The sequence below is a fragment of the Rattus norvegicus genome, chromosome 3 (assembly GCF_021556685.1).
Source record: "Rattus norvegicus strain SHRSP/BbbUtx chromosome 3, alternate assembly SHRSP_T2T, whole genome shotgun sequence".
In the NCBI taxonomy this organism is placed as follows: Eukaryota; Metazoa; Chordata; class Mammalia; order Rodentia; family Muridae; genus Rattus; species Rattus norvegicus.
In genome coordinates, this window is record NC_141536.1 from 49,152,961 (window position 1) to 49,174,182 (window position 21,222).

The 21,222-nt window shown below is 41.0% G+C and overlaps 1 protein-coding gene across 5 annotated transcripts in view; it reads right to left on the reverse strand.

The window, feature by feature from the left end:
* Slc38a11 (solute carrier family 38, member 11) overlaps positions 1–21,222 on the reverse strand; it is a 63,305-nt gene that overhangs the window by 11,598 nt on the left and 30,485 nt on the right. Inside the window, exons 10-12 of one of the 5 annotated variants that reach the window (XM_087653119.1) lie at positions 20,372–20,484; positions 16,305–16,436; positions 6,383–6,471 (exon numbers count right to left, since the gene is read on the reverse strand). In XM_087653119.1, coding sequence (XP_087509245.1) covers positions 6,383–6,471; positions 16,305–16,436; positions 20,372–20,484 — 334 coding nt within the window. 5 annotated transcript variants of the gene reach the window in all.

Consider the following 21,222-nt stretch of genomic DNA (forward strand, 5'->3'; position numbering starts at 1 on the left):
AGTGTCTTTTCTTGGTGTCACATCAAACTCTAGAGCGGTCTGCTGAGGCTCCGCTAGCATTCACTGTATCTATGCCATAATCAGATTGATTTAAGTATTCGAGAGATTCTGTTTCTTGAGAGTTGAGTAAGGAGACTAGCACAAGGTGTTTTGGTGGGACCTAAATTTTAATATGAGCTAAATTATACAGGTAAGAGACAGCCAGTAAATGTTTATCGAGTGAATGTACGGAAGAAGACATATAAGCACACACTGGCCCCCCCAAAAAATACAATATGACTTTGTTCTTAAGGAGCTAATAGTTAAGAAAGCTGCATGAAATATTCACTTAGCAATTGAAACAGCTGAAAAGATCAACACGGTTTAGTATGTATGTGCTTGAGTCATTTGAAGACCATTGCAGGTAAGTTGTCTGACAGTCATATGTCATAAGGCAAAATAAGGAATGACTGTAATTATTTCAACCAGGTTTTTGGATAAATGCCTATTTTACATAAAATTTATTGAAGGACAATAATTACAGTCGCAGAATTCAATAAAAATATTTTTACTTTTATTGATATTTTTAACCAATTTGTCTTCCATACTGTAAAACCCATACCAAATAACCATTTTCTATATTCTAAGGCACAGTTAGGTTACAGAGAACAAGAGGCTTTATAGCACATTCTGTTTCCAGTGATTTTCTTTTCTTTTTTTTTTTTTTTTTTTTTTTAGCCTTATTGGTTAGACAAGGTTCCTTTCTATTAGGATAATGACAAGAATTACAGAATTACAAAGGAGGAAGGAGCCAGTTAGGGCTGTGGGGGATGGCATTTGGAGGGGTCTGGTGGGTCTGATGGAATTTTGGTGGGGGGGGTGGGCACTTCAGATGGGAAAAGTGTAAGATTTCAGAAGCAAGTCTGAGATGTTCTCAGGACAGTTTCAGTGCAGAGAGATGGCTACTGATGTTAGGATAATGGGATCGTTCTCTTCTAGTCATGGCCCATGTGGCTGCACATGAACATTGTAGCCACTCGGTATACATTCTGAACAGCTCCACTGGAATTTGTACTTCATCCGAGGAAAGACTTTGAGCAAGCAAACAATGCTGTCAAAATACAGATGTAATGAGGTGGATCTTTAGGTGAGACACAAATTAATTTTTAGAGAAACAAAGAGTGTGAAGGCAAAATGCTCAGATTTGGGGACTGGCTTGTGTCCGGATATAACTTTGTAAAGATTGGAATCAGGCTACAGTTGAGAATGAAGGGCAGACTGAACCCATTGTTGGTTGGTGAGTCTAGTTTTGCCCTAATGGCACACTTAGACATTGCTATAATTGAATAATAATACAAGGAAAATACCTATTGGTAATCTTCTCTGTAGGTGAACTAGCATTCGTAGAAAAATAGTTAAAAGTGAGAGCAGCATGGATTCTTTATCTGCATGATTTCACCAAGAACAGTGTTCCCAACTCCGTGTACTTTATTTACATAGCTCATGTAATATTTGAGGTGGACCATTCTGTTGAAAACTTAAGTCCTTGGAAAACTTTCTATACTTTTGAGGAACTCCTGTGTTTTCTTCTGTCTCCCAGTGAGGGCTATAAAGCTCAGACTTCTCTGATGATGGCCTGCTAAGACCCAGCTCTGTTGACTAGGTTATAGTCTGTCTTGCCCCTTTGTTCTTAATTCCTTGCCTTCCCCTACATCTTCCTGGCACTGTGTCCAAACTCCTAAACACAGGCCTCTCTCTGGCACTCTCAGCCTGTAAGCAGATGTCTTCATCTAGCACTTTCTTTGCCCAAACACTAAGCTTAGAAAAATGTGGTCCTTTACCAACAGTGCCTAACATCACTGGGCCGCACTTCAAAATTGTGAATTTTCAGACTCCACTACAGAGAAGTAAAACTTGGGGGAGAGGCCGCACTGTCTGTTGAATGAGTCTTCCATGTGATTCTGGCAGATGCTGAAGTTTGAAAGCCATTGCTTTCATGGGCAACTCGAACTCTATTCTAGTCAATGTGTTTTCCTGTCCATGGCGTCTCTGCTCCATTCTGTATGTTTGGTCTGTTATTCTGCTAAATTCTAAATTCTGCATGCACTCTCTAGAGTATAAGAACTCTTTGTGTCTTAGTTAGGGTTCCACAGCTGTGAAGAGGCACCATGACCGAGGCAACTTGTATAAGGGACAGCATTTAATTGGGCTTACAGATTCAGAGGTTCAGTCCATTAACATCATAGCAGGAAGCAGGTCAGCATTCAGGCAGACATGGTGCTGCAGTCGGAGCTGACTGTTTCGCATCTTGATCCAAATGTAGCCATCAGAGAGACTGGCATACTCTGGCAGCTAATAGGAAGCTCTCAAAGCCCACCCTTACAGTGACGCACTTCCTCCAACATTGCCACACCTCCTAATAATGCCACTTCCCATGGGCCAAGAATATTCAAACCACCACACTTTGTTTCTTCTATTCTGGGTATTGAACTTTGCTTGGCTATAGCGGAACTACAGTCTTAAGCCTTCTTTTTATTCTTTCTTTTGAGACAGGGTCTAAAGTGCCTAAATTGGCTAGGTTTTACTCTTTGGCCTAGGCTGGTTTTGAATTTGTAATTCTCTTTCTCTTAATTCCTGAGTAGCTAGGATTAGATGTGTGTGTGTGTGTGTGTGTGTGTGTGTGTGTGTGTGTGTGTGTATAAATTTATATGTATATGCACACACATATATACATATAGGTATACATACATGTATGTGTGTATACTGATATGTATGTATAAATATGTATATATGGAGGCTATCTACTTGTTGCAGTTAATTCCAAGTTTTCTGAGTGCTGGGATTAGAGGCACATGCCGCCACACCTGGTCCATGGGTTATTCCCTCCACAGGCTTCAGCACATAAACCTGGAGTTTGTGCCTGTCTAAGATACTTGACCTTAAGTGAATATACACATGCCCTTAGCAGAGAAATAGTTGGAAATTTCTTGGATCACCTAGAATTAGACTCCTCATAGGAAAAAAAAGAGGTGAGGAATGCTGCTTGTCACCTGGGTGGCTGTCACCTGCACTGCTTGTCACCTGTACTGCTGTCAGCCACGTAGCTGCCACTAGAAATGGTCTAGAATGGAGGAAGGGTACCTGCCCTGAGTTCTGAATATAACTCCAGGCAGAACTGAAAAGAAAGATTCTAAGGAAATGGGATAAGAATACAGTTCCTACATGACACAGATTTTCTCTCTCTCTCTCTCTCTCTCTCTCTCTCTCTCTCTCACACACACACACACACACACACACAGACACACACACACACACACACACACACACACACACACACACACACACACACACTTTGTGGAAATGTGCTTTAGAGTGTCCAAACTCCAGTCTCATCAACACCTCTCTAACCTTCAGGAAACACTTTGGAAGTTTAAAGGTGTGACAGCTTCATGAATTAAATGACAGCCTGCAAGTTGCTTTGTGAGCATTATGGAAGGAATGAACTTTGGTGGAGATTTCTTACTAAGCGAAGGCAGGACTCGTGGAGATGGAAAGTTAGGCTTTATTTGGCCATGCTGTCGCTCTGCCTTTCTGCAGAACAACATTGAGTCCCGAAACATCATCCTATCACAATGTGAAAGATGTTGGCAATAATGTTCCTGCCAACTGGGTCAAAGGTGGTTTTGTTTTCCATTTGTTTAATAACAAACAAACACATATCTATTGGATATTAAAGATGCATTTGGTTCCTACCAGGGGATTTCTCATCTGGCTGCAGATTCAAGATTAACATGTCTGAAGCAATGCCCAAGGTACAAGACGATAGATTGCTAAGTATTAAATTGCATTGTCCTTGATGCCCTCTGCTCACTCTTGGGTCTCTTCTCCACCTCTGATGACATTTTCTAATAAGTGTGCAGTGGACCAGTGTTTCTGTGTGCTGCAAACATTTCTGACATTTCATTAGCATGGGTATTCTCACAACCGTTTCAATATGCACTATTCTAAAAGCATGTACTTATTCTTAAAAGGGCATAATGGCTTAGACATATGACCCTTGGCGAGACGGTAAAAAATTTATAAATTAAATATCGGGAAACCATGTAGTCAACAGAGCTTGTGTTACCTCAGTGACATGGTGATGCTTTACTGAAACAAAACCCACCACCAGCCCCTGGGCCTATTAGTGTCTGTCCCTGGGGATTCTTTGGATCTTTCTTTACTTAAGATGTATTTGGATTCTTATGTATATGTTTTGATATGTGCATATCAGCATAGATGTTCAAGGAGGCCAGAGGTTTTAGATCTCCTGGAACTGTAGTTACAGAAAGGTATTAGAAGCCTGATCTAGGTGTTGGGAATCTGAGCCTATGGGTCTCGATCCTTTTGTGGGGTAAATACCCTTGTGAAAGGGTTTTCCACAAAAGTCATATATCTGATACCCTGCATATCAGGATATTATATTACAATTAGTAAGAGTAGCAAAAGTACAATTATGAAGTAGCAATGAAGACAATTTTATGGTTGAGGGTTACCATGACATGAGGAGCTGTGTTAGGAGTCAGAGCACTGAAAGGGTTGAAAACCATTGCTAGGCCTACTGTGCTGTTGGATGACTTAATGCTCACCACTTGATTAAAATTACTGCGAAACCGTATCATGTAGATCCTGGGGGATACCTGGTTTGTGTGTTATCTTTTAAAAAATATGCCTGCATTCGCTCTGCTTTTGATATTGTCTCATAATTAGCATCAGGATGGCCCAAACTGACTGAAGCACAGATAAAAAGGTAAAAATTACCATCTTGGTGGTACTTGATATAAGGAAACTATTGAGTTGATCCTGTTACAGATTTTAAAAGATTTGAAGACATGAAATCCTTACTCAAATCGGAGGTTGCCTGTAGTAGGCATAGCTGTTCCTCCCAGGTATATCTAACAGTAAATGTTATAAATGCCCAGCCTCTGACTCTTACCTCTTTACTGTTTGCTTGACCGCAAACAACTGTCAGGCACTCAAGAGGGAGGCAGCAGCTGGAACATTCACTAAGTACTCAGAATGGGGCCAGCTCTGTGGCTTAGCAGGGCCACCCTCCATATTAAGAGTTCTGCTTCTCATCTTCAGTTCTGATTCCTTCCCTCTCTGCTGCTACTTAGAATTCCCAGTCAATACCCTGTATGACACCTCCAGGTTAGCACCCGCTACCCAGTCATTCCCCCATGATGTTCTCATGCCTTTAACCCCAGCACTCTCAGGAGGAATCCACAGGCAGATCACCATGAGTTCAAAGCTAGCCTGGTCTACATAGTTCCAGACCAGTCAGGATTGCACAGTAAGAAACTGTCTGAAAAACCAAACCAATCCAAGCAAACATTCCCTAAACAAAGCAAGCAAGCAAGCCGCCCTCGTCTACAAGACTCCCAACTGTTCCCAGAGGGCCCGGGACAGGGAGAATGTCTGTTCCATTGGGAATGCCAGATTCAGGGTAAGCTTTTAGTCTCTAGGTTCAGCTCCTGCCGTGCTGTATGGTCTCAGCCAGTCCGGATCAGAAATGTAACTGATGTGTTAGGCTAATGCCTCAGAAAAAGGATGTGTGTTTCTGTTTTAAAATAGCTCGTTCATCAAATTCCCACAACTGCAAAAGCCTACAGATAATTTTGTTATCCTACACAGAGCTTTCTCTGCCCATCCAGCTTTCTATGTGTGCTTCCTAATCAGGGATGGTGTTGCCTTTTCATCCAGACATCCACTTCCCCCTCCACAAGGGATGCTCCCTAAGTTAAAATAGAGACCTTCTCTTTGCTCCTGGGGTAGCTATCCTATAGAAGGCTTGTGTTCCCCTCTCCCTTCGATTCTATAAACACTTAAGCCTTTTGTTTTTCCTGAAGAAGCCCACACCCTAGTTCTAACCCATACTTACTCACTTATTTGGGAGCACAAAACAGTGGCTCCCATACAAGATAATATTAATAGTTGTGGGGCTGAAAGCAGGTACTTATGCCTTCACTGGTCCTTCTTAATTAATTAATTAATCTTAATTAAAAAGATGTCTGTCCTAGTTTAAGATCAAATATATATTCAATTTTTTATATTTTTATATTACCATAAAGAGTAAGGACAAGCAAGTCTTGACACGCATCAGTGGTCATTTTGTGACAAAGAGACAAGCATACGTGCATGCTTTTTAAAGCAGCCAGCTCACTGAAAGATGCTGAGGTTCGGAAGGGAAAGCTGTGCTGTCAGTTGACGAGGAGAATGGGAGATGTTTGTGAGGGAGATGTTGTCAGGAAAACAGTAGAACATTTCCTGCCCGTGGGTGCAGTCCTGAGGATTTGTGATAGCCATGACGAACCCTGCCACCATCACCACAGCACCGACGGGAAACATGACACAGGCCATTAACTTATCTGAGTGCGTTCTTGGTTCTTCTGATAATTTCAGATAGCATGCTGAGGGGATGATAAAAATCAAAGGAGCCGCGCAGAGCACACCCTGTGTGTTGAAGACAAGACACGAGTTAATGTTGGAGAGATGCTTTCTTTGGCTCTTTATGTTGTTCTGTTTTTCTGAGACAGGGTTTCACTATGTATTAAAGACTGACATCAAATTGGCAGTGATTCTCCTGCCTCAGCCTCTGTGATGATTTGTATATGCTTGGCCCAGGATGTGGCACTATTAGAAGGTATGGCCCTGTTGGAATAGGTGTGACCTTGTTGGCGTAGGCGTGTCACTGCGGGTGTGGGCTTTAATACCCTTGTCCTAGCTGCCTAGAAGCCAGTATTCTTCTAGCAGCCTTCAGATAAAGATGTAGAACACTTAGCTCCTCCTGCACCATGCCTGCCTGGATGCTGCCCTGCTCCTACTGTGATGATAATGGACTGAACCTCTGAACCTATAAGCTAGCTGCAACTAAATGTTGTCATTTATAAGACTTGCCTTGGTCATGGCGTCTGTTCACAGCAATAAAACCCTAGCTAAGACAGCCTCCCAAGTACTAGGATTACAGACATGTTCCTATAGTTTTTAAAAACCTTTATAGAAGCATTTATTTTTGGAGGGGAGGGGGAAATGGTTCAGTAGGTAAAGGTACTTGCCACCCTGAAATGAAATGCAAATCTGGTGGCCTAAGTTCTACCCCAAGAACCAACACGAAGATGGGAGGTGAAAACTGAGCCTACAAAGTTGTCCCGTTTCCTACACATAAGGCCATGGCACGTGTGCTCTGCGACCACCTCCCACATTTATATCACATGCACACATACATGCGTACACACACACACACACACACACACACACACACACACACACGTACATAATAAGTAAACATTTTATAATAGTCCAGTTTTAAAAGTACTCTTTGTCATACATATTAAAAGTTTCAATTGAGACAAAGAAAAGAAACAAACTATTTAAGAAAGACCATCTGAATGTTTTTTCTTTCCAATGGAATAGTTGCAAATAAAAATCAAACAAACTAACCAACCCTTGATGTAATTGCAGCAAGCCTAAAGGCAGATGACAAGGTGAACTTCTGGCGAACTGGAAGCCCTCTTTTTTAGTCGTATCATCTTTCCAATACGAAGTAGAAATCCCTGTATATCTACAGCGCCTTTCAAATCTGAGTGGGTTCTGTGCCATTCGTGTAGAGAGAGGGACATTGGGAGGTTTCTTTGCTACTGTGTACAGAGAAGGCATGGGTAAACTGGGTGGGCATTTCTCTTTTCTCTTCATCTGAGCCTTTGAAACTAGTGCCTATTTGTGTCAGAGGAAAAATGTACTCCCAGGCTCTAGCGTGAAATCCCATTTCTAAGTCTCCTTTCAAGTAAAGTTAAATGCATTAATGACCCTAGACAGGAGAACTAAATGACAGTAACTTGCTACTCTTCCCAACTAGTTGCCCATCAATCCAACCCAAGGGGAAACTCAGATCGAAAATTGTGGGTAGTAGAGTTGTTTATTGTAAAAACACAGACACACATTGGCTTCAAAGGGAAAGAGGTTTTTCCCTTTCAATAGAACTCATTCTCACAGGAAACTCTGCAAATGTTGTAAATGTTCAAAGTCCCTGTATTTTAGGCAGTACATTTTTACCATCATGTTAGTATTATATGTTACCTCAAACATTAAAGATTTCTGACAAACATTTCTCATGCTTTAGAAGAACTTTCTTTGTAAGTAGTAAATGTCAGTTGTGTATATGAGAGGCTTGAAACATGGTGCCATGGGACCCATGTGGATAACATGTTACTCTGATGGCACAATTTTAGAATATATATGAAAAGAGTAACTGAGTATCTATTATGTATCCTAATTCTCAAACACAGCACAGTGCTGTTAGTCTTCGTGTTGAGTACTCAGCCTCTAGACTTGTTAAGACTGTCCCTTACTCAGCATCTTCTGCCCTGCACCTCCACTCTTTCCCCCCACCACAGTAACACACTTCTAGTCTCTGACTATACTTGAATTTCTCTTTAGAAAATTAAATTCCACATAATCAGCAAGATCATTGCAGGATTCTTTTTTTTTTTTTTTCCGTTCTGCATCTACCTTGTTTCACTTAGCATGATGCTCATGCAGATGGCCACAAGGACAGACTTTCCTTCTTTGTAAAGCCGGATCATATACCATGGTGTACACAAGCTGTTTTCTTCACTCATTCATTGTTGACAGAACTGTAGGTTGTCTCCGTACCTTAACACATGCAGGTAACGCTGCAGTGAACATGCTATGCAGATATGCATGTGAGATGCTCAGTGAGTCAGTAAACCTTGAATAGAGATTGCTGGCACCATGGTAGTCGTTTGTGAATTGCTTTAAGAACCTATGGAACTTTCCCCATAATAAATGTCAACCTCCATTCCTTCCAAGGATGTACTTCGCTAACATTTGTTTCATGACATTAGTGTAGGATGATGTCACAAGTGAGACAGGTACAGGATAGAAGGAGGCCTGTCATTGGAGGAGAAGGAAGGATGGGCGGGAGAGAAGTTTGCAGGAAGAGGAGGGGACTAAGAGAGAGAAGGGAGACGGAGAGAGGGGAGAAGCCATGGCAGGTGACATTAAGATTCTGCTCTGTGTATTTACAGGTTGTTATCAATGTTCTTAAGGGATGGATGGTACCGGGCTTTGTATGTTTAAGTGGTCACTTATATCTTACCAGTTGGATCTAAGATTACTGTGTTGTGTGTTCTTTTATGTGAGGGTTTGAGTGTAGGAAAGTGTGCAGCTGGGCTGTGTTTCCGCCAAGATATCTAGCAGATATCTTGGGGCCCCGAGGTGCAGACCAAGTGGGGTAAAAGACACTGTTACTTTTTATTATTTATATATTTTTACAACAACACATTAGCATCTTAAGTGTGTAATGGTTTATCAGTGGTGGTTTTAACCTGCAGTTTTCTGAGAACGTTATACCTGCCATCCATTTTCTTGGAGGTTGTTCGGGTTATTTTTCATTCATTCATTCATTCATTTATTCATTCGTTTGTTCATAGCCAGGTTCTCAGCCCTGGCTGGCTTATAGTCACTATGTAGATCGGTCTGTCCTCTAACTCACAGAGATCTGCCTGCCTCTTCTTCCTGAATGAGTACTTGGATTACAAACATGTGCCACCATGCCTGACTTTTACTTATTCATTTGTTTATGTATTTACTTATTTGTTTGTTTGTTTATTAATTTCCTTACTTCTGAAACAGGATCTCATTAGCTGTACAATACTTTTAAAAGTATTCTCTAGGACCAAACAATGCAAATTGAGTTTGAAACTAGGTGATATAAAAGTATAGACTATACCATAAACGTCTTTAAAAGAACAAGTTTTTCAGCACTGTCCAACAAAATTATATGTTTAATACTAAATTCTATCTCCGTACTTGAAACTTTCAATTATATACTTCTTTTTTTTTGTTTCTACAAAAAGAAATAGTGACAGATAGATGGCTTTGTGGAGTCAGATTATCCAAGGTAGAAAACTGAGGAAAAATGGTATAGATCACACTGCCTAGTAAGTATTTCCATAGTAAAAGATTCAAGAAGGGACAATACTATGAGGGACCTAAAATGCATCCCAAGCTAAAATACATAGGGCTGCGGAGATGGCTCAGTCACTAAATTTCATGTCATACAAGTGTGAGGATCAGAGTTCTGATCCCCAAAACCCATATAAATACCAAGTAGGCGTGGTGGTCCACTCGTAACTACTCCTAACTTGATGAAGACAGGGCTCCAGAGAAAGCCAGTTAGAGCCTTACTATATTGGCAAGCTCTGTGTTTGATTGAGAGACCCAGCCTCCACCAGTAAGGTAGCAGAGCGGTTGGGGACGTTTGCCTACATTAACTTTGGGTTTCCACATGAATGTGCATGCACACTAGAACACACATGTGCCCACATATATGCAAACATGCATATATACACACACAAATTACACGCACCCACACAGAGATAGAAAACAAGAACAACCGTGGGCACTGGAGAGATCCCTCAGTGGTTAAAGAGCATGTACTACTCTTCCAGAGGACCTGAGTTTGATTCCCTACACCCAGGTCACGTGGTTCACAACCACCTGTAATTCCAGCTACAGGGAATCTGACGCCTCTGGCCTCCTTAGACACCTGCACTGATGTGCATATACTCCCATCAGCTGTCAGATACATACACATAATTAAAAGTAAATAAGTACATCTTTGGGGGTGAGAACAAATGTCTTGTGTCTATTTCAGCAAAACTGTTTCTGTTGGCTTGTGGGTTTGCTTCCCATGGTACTGTAACATAAAAAGGCTGTGAGAAATGCACTCGGGGCTGGCGTGGTAATGACCTGCAGCCCTCCCATATCTGTATCTTGCATCTTTTTTTCTATCTCTCCTATAGTCATCCTCACTCCCCTCCCTCGGCCCAGGACTGTACAACGTTGAACCAGTCCCAGTACAAAAATAAAATAAAAGAAAATAAAAGAAAAAAAGAAATCCATAGACAGATTGTTTTGCCATCTAGCACTTGAATAGACGTAAGTATTTATGAAAGCCACATAGAAAATAATAAAAAAAAACACAAATTATCAAATGGCTGAAACTAAATGAACTGTGAACTGTCCACAAATACTTTGAGTTAAGTTATGGGAAATATTATGTAAATGATGGGGATGAGGGTGGGATCTCACTTGGCCCCTTGCTGCTGCCGCTGCCTAAGTAGTAGAATCAGCCTTTCAGGTTGACTCCACTGGCGTAGGCCTCAGGTGCTAGGATATGTAGACATGGTCCCTCCAGTCCTATGCATCAGTCCTATCTAGGTGACTTGTACTGAGGAGTGACAAAGGTGACAAGTGTGACCCACTTCTGATAGTCCTTCCCTCTGTCCCTGCTTTTACCCCTCAATGCAGTGAGGTATGTGGTTTCTCTGGGTATGGAGCCACCGTGTCTGAGATCGTCAAAGGCCCTGCAGGGTCCAGCCTGCCACCTGCTTCTCTTTAGCAGTCAGAAGCTCAGGATCCTTACTCCTTAGAGAAATCAGGTTGGAGGTATATGAAATGATAGTTAAGGATCTAAAAGTGAGGCTTTCTCTGAAGCCCCTTTTTCTTTGCTCTTGGTCCTTGCCTTCCTAGCAAGCCTCCCCTTCAGCCTCCAGTGTATACCTAATGGCGGCTACAATGCCCTGCAGGCTCTGCCCCCGTCCTGCAGAGCCCATATTTGCCTTGTTTCTGTTTCCTTTGGCTCTTCTGAGGAGTCCTTCTGGATCTCCCTGCGTCCCTAGAGCTTCTCTTATCCCTTCCTCTGTCTTCCTCGTCCTCCTCCATTGCTGCGAATATTTAAAAGCAGAAATGGAAAAAAAAAGACAAAATATTATCTGTCTTTTAAATCTCTTCTTCATAATCAACTGATACTCAAGAAATATATATCTTATCTTAGGGAAAAAAAATAAAAGGCTTTGTCCTAGGAAGCATGCCAACACGGACTCTGGTTTTCTCACCCGATGATTATGTTTCTGTGTCTGGGTTCTCACCGGCTGCTTTCTTCTGCCAAGCAAGCAGCACACAGTGCTTTTGGGACTGGTTCCTGTGGCCACAGCACCAGCTGTTTCTTTTCTTTTTTTCCCCCTCTTTGTACTGCAAGTAGAAACCCATAGGGCCCAATTACTGCAAATGCATTCTTTCCCCTAACAGCAACATCCAGCCAAGATGCTGGATGGAGTCTTGCAACAGAACAGGTCAAGGACTTTTTCTTTCCCTCTTTAAAATTAGGACTGTCTCTGCTTTGAGGATATTTCATTGCTGTTTTCTGCTATGAAAACAGTGAAACAAAGGTGCCATTCTAAATGGGCTTTGAATTTTACCAGGTAACACAAATATGTTACCTTGTATTTATTTATTCATATTTACCAATAACAGTATTTTTCTAATTATGCACGTTCTGATTCTAACACTTACCTCACCTCTGTGGGTGATTATGATATCTAAAAAGCCACAATAGAGAAAGGTTTCTAGAACACTAGAGCTAGTGACCCGACAAGGTTTTGGCCGTTCATACCCAATCACAGAAATTGTATTAATTAATATGAACACTATGAACAAAAAAAAAAACACAAAAAACTTTACTTCCAATTTACTTACAGCCTGATAGTTACTTTAATCCATTAAAAATCGTTTCATATATAGCACGTATTATTCTGAAACTTATTTAAAAATAAATTTAATCTCTCCCTCTCTTCCTTTCCCTACCCATAATTTTTTTCAGTGCTGTGGATAGGACCCAGATCCTTGAGTAAGTTAGAGAAGCAATGACTCCCTGAGGTTTATTCCCAGATGTTGTACATGCAATGAATGTTATGTATTCATAGGCATGTGGATATATTCATGCCTGTGGAGATCAGAAAACTTTGGGTTTCCTGTTCTGTCAATCTCTACCGTATTCCCTTGTTACAGGGACTCTCTAAGTTGAACCTGAAACTTGATGTTTCAGAACCAGCTGGGGCCCAAGAGATAGTGTAGTTAAGAGCACTTGCTGCTCTTGCAGAGGACCCAGGTTCAATTCGAAGCACCCACATGGTAGCTTCCAGCAGTTTCGAACTCTAGTTTCAGAAGATTTGGTGCCCGCCCATCAGCCCTCCATCTTTCCTCTGAGGGTACCAGACATACATCCACTTACATAAATACAGGCGAACCATTTATACACATAAAATAAATAAAATTTACAAACAAAGAATAATGATCACCTGGCAATATGGCTCAGTGGGTAAAACTGTTTACAAGCATAAATCTGACAGCTTGGGTTCAATACTCAAAATCCATGGTGGCAGGAGATAACTAACTTCCAAAACACTGTCCAATGACCCCCTATGTATGTATATAATGCCAGACATGTGTCTGCTTGCTCTCTTCTTGCTCACTGTTTCTGTCTGTCTGTTGTCTGTCTGTCTGTCTGTCTCTCTCTCTCTCTCTCTCACACACACACACACACACACACACACACACACACACCATGCATGCATAGTGAGCAAATAAATTGAAAAAATTTTTAAATAAAAAAAAAGACAAAAAACAAAAAACATTGGGAACTCACATCAGATAAGTCATAAACTCAGGAAGATCAAACAACAATAGAAACCAGGATGGTGGTACTGTGGCTTGAATGAGAACTAGGTCCGTGGATTTGAACACCCGTCCCCAGTGAGTGCTGCTGTTTGGGGAAGTCATGAGTTCTTTATGAGATATAGCCTTGCTGGAGGAAATACATGATTGGGAGCAGGATTTGGGGTTTTATAGCCCTAAACCCATTTCCTGTCGTTTCCCCCCCCCACCCTCCCCATCCCGTTCTCTCTCTCCTGTGAGTGGATGAAATGTGATCAGTCTGCTTCCTGAAGGCCAGGCTGGCCTCATTCTCCTGCTGCTGTGGCCTCTAGTCATAATGAACTGTGAGACAAAAGGAACCTTTTCTTTCTCAAGTTGCTTTGAGTATTTTATCATAGCAGCAGAAAAGTAACTCTATAAGAGCTTGTTATTTTAGACATTTCTACACTGTAGTTGAAATGTTAATACTACTGACAACACTGTGATGTGATGTGATGTGATGTGATGTGATGTGATGTGATGTGATGTGATGTGTGTGTGTGTGTGTGTCTGTGTTGTACAGGCTTGTTTTATGTGACAACTTGACACAAGCTGGAGTTATCACAGAGAAAGGAGCTTCCCTTGAGGAAATGCCTCCATGAGATCCAGCTGTAAGGTATTTTCTTATTTAGTGATCAAGGGTGGGAGGGCCCATTGCAGCTAGTGTCATTCCTGTGGTGGTAGTCTGGGGTTCTTATAAGAAAGCAAGCTGAGCAAGTCAGGGGAAGCAAACCAGAAAGTAATATCCCTCCATGGCCTCTGCATCAGCTCCTGCTTCCTGCCCTGCTTGAGTTCCAGTCCTGACTTCCTTTGGTGATGAACAGCAATGTGGAAGTGTAAGCTGAATAAACCCTTTCCTCCCCAACTTGCTTCTTGGTCATGATGCTTGTGCAGGAATAGAAACCCTGACTATGACAATATATATGTATATGTATGTGTGGTACATATATGTGTATGATATGTGATAGATATACATATTTTCCTTAATTTCCTGCTTCTATTCTAGTGGATGCTCTTGTGTCTATGAATATTTATATGACTGGGTCCTAAACTGTGGTCATAAGACATAATCACTTACGTAATAATTTGAGCCCAATGTTCTCAACACAGTATCCAGTGTGGTGGACTATGACAAAAGTAATTGAATGTGCTTGTATTCAAAGAGCAGTTTGTATTCAAAGAGCACAGTTTGGTAAGTAAGGATAATTCATGGACAATTCAAATGTTACGTGTTCTAAGATCTTATATAAAAGTTACTTTGTAAGGCTAAATGAAAACCATTCACAGGAGTTAAGACTTATATATGATTTGATTTCTGCCATTTGTTTTAGAGATGAGTTCTTACTATACTGCTCAGGCTGCTCAAGTGGTCCTCTTGCTTAGTGTTCTGAGAAGCTAACTAGCTGGGACTACAGGGCTGCATCAACATACCAAAGGAAGGCTTTTTCCTGTTGTTGATATAATGGATGATCCTAGTGTCTGGGGCTTGGGGAAGATGGAGAGTCTCCCTTTCCATGTTACCTGATATAAGAAAAGTTCAAATAGTCCTCAATGGACTATTTTCTTCCTTTCACTGAAACTTGTAGTCACACTGGCACTGGGAGAGCACAGTGATGTGAATATGAAGGAAAGGCCTTCAGTTATCCCACAATTCTCATAGCCAGAAGTATATGATGAACTGCAGTCTGTCCTGTGTAACTCTGTCATCCCTGTGGCAAATGCTAACTGGTTTCCTTCTGATTAGAAATCCTGTAAGGCTAGTTAGTGTAAGGGAAGAATAATGACCTTGCAGTGGTGGCTTTCATTCATTGCTGTCTCATCAAAGGACACCATTATACTAGCTGGACGAAAAAGAAAGGAATCATTCTTGATGTGCTTCTCTGTCCCTCTATGTTCCCAATGGAATCTGTCAAATTAATCTGTGTTAATTTTGTGTGTGTGTGTGTGTGTGTGTGTGTGTGTGTGTGTTCTTCATCATCTACACAGCAGCTAAACTTTCATGTTGGTGAGAAACTTTAGATTTTTTTCTAATTTTCTCCATCACTGTATTTCTGCTGTGTTATACAGAACATTGCTTAATGACTATATGGTCAGTGAATGAATGAGATAGAAGTTGCACTTGGCAATAGTCTTTATAGGATTTAGACAGACTTAGATCGATATGGCATAGTTACAGGCTAAAAATAAATCTAGCATCTAAGGGAGCCTTTGGAGAGGGACATTGGAAATAAGTTTTCATAAAGGCAAGGGCTAGGTTATAGGACAACAGCATTTCCAATTGCTTTGAAAGAAGTGGATCAATTCAGACAGGGCACAATAGAGACATAGATCTGAGTGGTATGAGAGAGGACAAAAGTCTGGGGAGAGAAAAATATTTAAAGAAAAAGAAATTTGGGTCATCCAAAGCCATTATGTGATTGGGATAAAATTTTCTTCCCTCTATAACTCCAACAAGTCCAGTAGATATTTAGATTCCACATACAATGAAGGGTTTAGCCAACTGAGAAATACCTTTACAGTATAGGGACAGGACTTGTAACCATGGAAGCTCTGCCAGAAACTCTATGTGTCTATAAACTGCAGAATATCATTACCAACATTTATCATTGTATTGTGAACAGATTTTCATTATGTTCAGGAAGCAACACTTAAAAAAAAAGAAAACCACAATTTGTATTAAAGGGACAACTTTTTAAGAAAGGAGAAAGCAAATCATTCAATGTACTTACATTGAGTTCCAAAACTATCCCAAGGCAATCAATCAGCAACGATATCATTGTGGCTGCAGTAATAATAGCCGCTGTTAAGATGACGTGGAATACCGATGAAAGGGCCCCACCAAAAAACACATTGGTAATAACCTGGCAACAAAACAGATCAGACTGAGAGATGCTCTCGAGGCTTACTGGAATCACCGTGATCCTTTCACATAGTAGCACTATGACTGTGTCAAACACCCCCAAAGAGGCGATTCGTCAAACCTTAGGTCACTAGGAACGTTTCTATCTTTCCACTGTATTTACCTATTCTCATACATAGCAATAATAAGCATTCTTCACTATGTTCTTTGTCAGTCGGTGTCTTAGGCTGTAGACCCAGAGCACGGCACACCAGGGTTATATATTTTTAGGGTAAGATAGCTCTTTGATTGTTGCTTTACCCTTCTTGAGCTGGTAGGGTTACCACTAAAAGAAGCAACAAATGCTAATTGATTATTTAATGACTTTTAAGGAAGGTATTGGGATTTACCCTTGAGTGCTATCGTTTATTAATAGGAAATCTACGCTACACAAATAAAACCTACAAAGAGGAAAGGCAAACTAAGATGAGTTCATCACTATATTCCATGAATACACAGACCAGGAAGCTAATCTCTGGGCCCCTATTGGATGCAACCCACTCTGATAAATTTACAATAAGAAGATGTCTAAGGGATGATTCCTGTTCTCAAGAACTGACATTCTAAAAGAAGACCTATAACTTGTATAAAGAAACAGAACAGTTTGTGGCAGAATGAAAAGACCAAATATAGTTTAGAAGGCTCTCTAGTTATCTAGAATGTCCAGTGTGTGAAGTAGAGAAATTCATGTACAGAGCAGGTGAAGTCCCCAGTGAATGTTTATTACTGACTTGAGCACAGCCATGTCAAGGACACCAATGTCACAGACTAATGGGATTGGCCAACCCTTCTCAGGGTCTATGTGCAGTTTTTGACAGAAGGTGTACTCTGCCTCATGTCCCTCTTCCCAGATGTTTACAGTCTGAGACCCAGGGCTACCTAGCCCCATCCCCTTACCCTGTATATAATAAACATTTTAGTTTCTAGGCTAATCCTAGTAAGCTCCTTCCATCAGAGCAAGCAGATCCCATCCAACTCCAGTTTTTCTACATGCGAGACTGTGTTCTCCATTCCCATGTTACCCCAGGCAGGTTTTTAGAACCATGGCATATAAACGTGACAGTCAACCTTAAAGTACTCCTCTTTTTTGTCATTGCTGAAATGTGAGTCACCTGTCTGAGCTTGAGTGGGGATAAAATTTAGAGTTGAATTACAAGCTAAAGCCACACTGTACAGAAAAGCAATGTGGGGGGGGGGGGCAGATATAGGACATTATCTATGGAGGACAGGAAGAAGAATCTGAACAAAGTGGTGACCATGTGCAAAATCTCAGAGGAACAAGAATTGTCAATGGGGGTAGAGGGGAGGCCAGGTGCCAGGTACCATGAAGATGACCTGTGTCGAAGAATCACCCAGATAGATGATATCCCCACAGATCAGCTGCTCCAGCCCTGCTGGTAGAGACCTAATGGTGATATTAATAACTGTAGATGATGTGAGTTTGATGTTTCTCCAAATTTATCTTCTTTAAACACAACCCTTCCATACATAAAAAATCTCATAAAATTCTATAAAATAAGATTATGAGGCTGAAATAACCACTTAGGCAGGGCAGTGAAGGACATATACCAAGCCATATAGTCTTTTTATCCGCCTTAGGTGTGCCTGGCTGTTTTCTGTTTTGCCTATGAAGATAAATAGTTCTGTTTACGCTGGTTCTCTCTCTCTCTCTCTCTCTCTCTCTCTCTCTCTCTCTCTCTCTCTCTCTCTCTCTCTGTGTGTGTGTGTGTGTGTGTGTGTGTGTGTGTACTCACGTGCAGAGAGCACCAACAACTAGTGAGATTCATATAGCATCCTGCATGGTATATGCCACCAAGGTAAAGATCTTGGTTTCATTCTGCTTGCCTGTCATGGCAGCCAGAATAGAAACTCCTTTCCCCATTGGAAAGACAGAAAGAAGCTGCAGGTGAAATGCCTCACCCCATCCGCCTACCCTCGAGCAGAAGCCATCTGAGCCTGCACCATCTGCTGCTGTTAATCTGGAGATCCGACCTGAACCTGAAGTACTGGGCAGATGCTGACAATAGCTAGCAAAGCTTGGGAAGAATCTCGAAGTTTAAAATCCCCCCTAGAGTAAGCCACAGTTCACTCCTGTCTTCTGTGGAGGAAGTACACTAGCCGTGGGTTATGCCATCCACGAACCTGGGTGTGCCTGGACAGAATGCACAGTTCTGAACATCCCCTACCATGGCCCGGAACTGCCTCTCATTGCCAGAACTGGCCTACAGGGAGAAACCAGCAGCCTTGAGAAGCCCAAGGATTAGGTAGGGAATTTAAGGCTTCGTTGGTGGTTCCTTCATACATTGCACCCATTCACACAGTGCACTGTGTAAACAGCCTGTAGGGATAGAACCTGACTGAGACCTTTTCACACTGACTCTGAAAGAAGCTCTGTGAGCCAGGATGGTGGGTTCTGCTACTCAGAACACTGGATCTCTGGCCAACAGCATAAGAGATTCCTGATGAATCATGTTACACAATTTTACACAAGAATAGAGTCTCTTCCATCTACATAGCTACCTGTATTTATAACTATGTAAAATTTTCATGAAACATTTATATAACTGTAGATATCAAAGTTTAGCTGTAGACCTGTAGTTTTAAGTTGAAGTTTGATTCCCCATGGACTATAATATTTTAAATATGGGAATATATTATTATATCTATTTCTATATTATATCATATATGATACTATATTATATAAATATATTATTACATATTAAATATAAAATAAAAACAATCTGGCCTATGGTAAATAAACAATAATATTTTAAACGATTTATTTATTTATTTTTATACAAATACACTATAGCCATCTTCAGACACATCAGAAGTGGGCATTGGATCCCATTACAGATGGTTGTGAGTCACCATGTGGTTGCTAGGAATTGAACTCAGAACCTCTGGAAGAACAGTCAGTGCTCTTAACTGCTGAGTCATCTCTCCAGCCCAATAAACAATGACTTATGCAACATCTTGGCAAAATATAATTTTGGAAACAATTATCTTTAAACTTTCATCCTTAATTTGTTTTTTGACATTCCTTTAAAAATAAAAGCAGCTACTTGATTTAGGTGTCCTAAAGGCTACTGCTTACTTGGGAAATAAGTGGTATATTTGTGTTTACAATAACATAGACTCAACCCTGGAGCATAATTTATAGTTACAACATGTGAAACATTTTATTTTCTGAATATTTGAATACATATTTGAGTGAAAATGAGGGCATGACCACTCCTAGGTAGGGTTGAGGAGAACACTTGTATTGTAGATGTAAGGGAGAGAAAACAGCCAGAAGCATCTTCAAAAGTCCAGACCAGGAAGAGAAAGAATCACATTAATCATGGCCGGTAGACTGGATGGGGCCATAGAAGGAGAGAGAGAGAGAGGTGAGAAAGCAAAGAAAAGGAGAGAGAGAGAGAGAGAGAGAGAGAGAGAGAGAGAGAGAGAGAGAGAGAGAGAGAGAGGAGAGAGGGCAAGCTGACCAAGAGAGGCGCCAAGGACAAGAGACCAAGAGAGTACATGGCTGGATTGTGTAAGAATCGTAAGGAGTTGGGGTGGAGTGAGGTGGGGGAGGGAGTGAAGCTCAAGGTCTAGAGAGGTTTAGGTTAGGGGGTTAGGATGAGAAGTGTGGGAGGAGAAGTGCACAGAGGAGCCAGGATTTTGTGAAAAAGACTGAGAGTCTGGCAGCCTGTGTCTGCTTTGATATGTTAATAGGCGCCTCAGTTAGCCATTTGTCCCTGGTTTCTTTGGGGCCTAACCATATTCACCTGTAGATTCTGGTACTTTCTAGCTTATAGAGAAGGCTTTATGAATCTATCCCCTGTCATCATGTGTTTGGGAATCTGCATATTGAATTATCTGGGTTTTCCTAAGTGCAGTAGAACCTATGCTTACCTCTCTGGTCACAAAGCATTCAATTGGGTAAGTCAAAATAACAGTGATGCCGTAACAAAACCTCCCAAAGGTCACCAGGTCATCACTTCTGCAGTAATTTTCAAACAAGTCTCCTGGAGAACAAGAGAAAATATATTTATTTGCAAGGTATTGGGGATAACTAACAAATGAGATATTCTTTTGTATAAAAGTGATAGCGTGTGTGTGTGTGTGTGTGTGTGTGTGTGTGTGTGTGTGTGTGTATCACTAAAAACCTAGATTACCAATTACCAGGTTTAAGTATAACATACTGCCTTTAGTAGCCCCAGGTTTATTCACTGCTATTAAAACTAGGGAATGTTCACTTGAAGGTGAACTTGTCACTGGTAGAGTTCTTATTTGTTTTTGGTACACTTGCCTTAAAGTTGTGCCAACTTTTGAAAAAAAATACTTTGTCCATTGTTTTATTTTTTTTTCTTTCTCTCTTTCTTTTAATAACAGAATCAACTCCCTGAATTCTTATGTGTTAGCCTTTATAAATGGCTTCTGGTCTTTGTTTCTGGTGACTGTATTATTTTTAACAAATGTCAATTAAAATAAACAAATTTCTCTTTGAAATGCTATCTTTAGCTTGAGGACAGCCCCACAAGGAGGGGGAGAAGCAGAACATGTGGGGAGCTGGGTTTCCTGCGCTTGAAGTATGCAGGTCCAGATCACAAACCCAGGACCACACCAAGGAATTCCAAGGAATTCCGTCTTTCATGGCATTTGATACAGCCAGATGTAAGTGCATATTTCACTAGTTCAAAATTGAAAAAAGGGGGAATTCCAGGAACAGACATTAACTTTATTTTCAAACCAAGTAATAAATA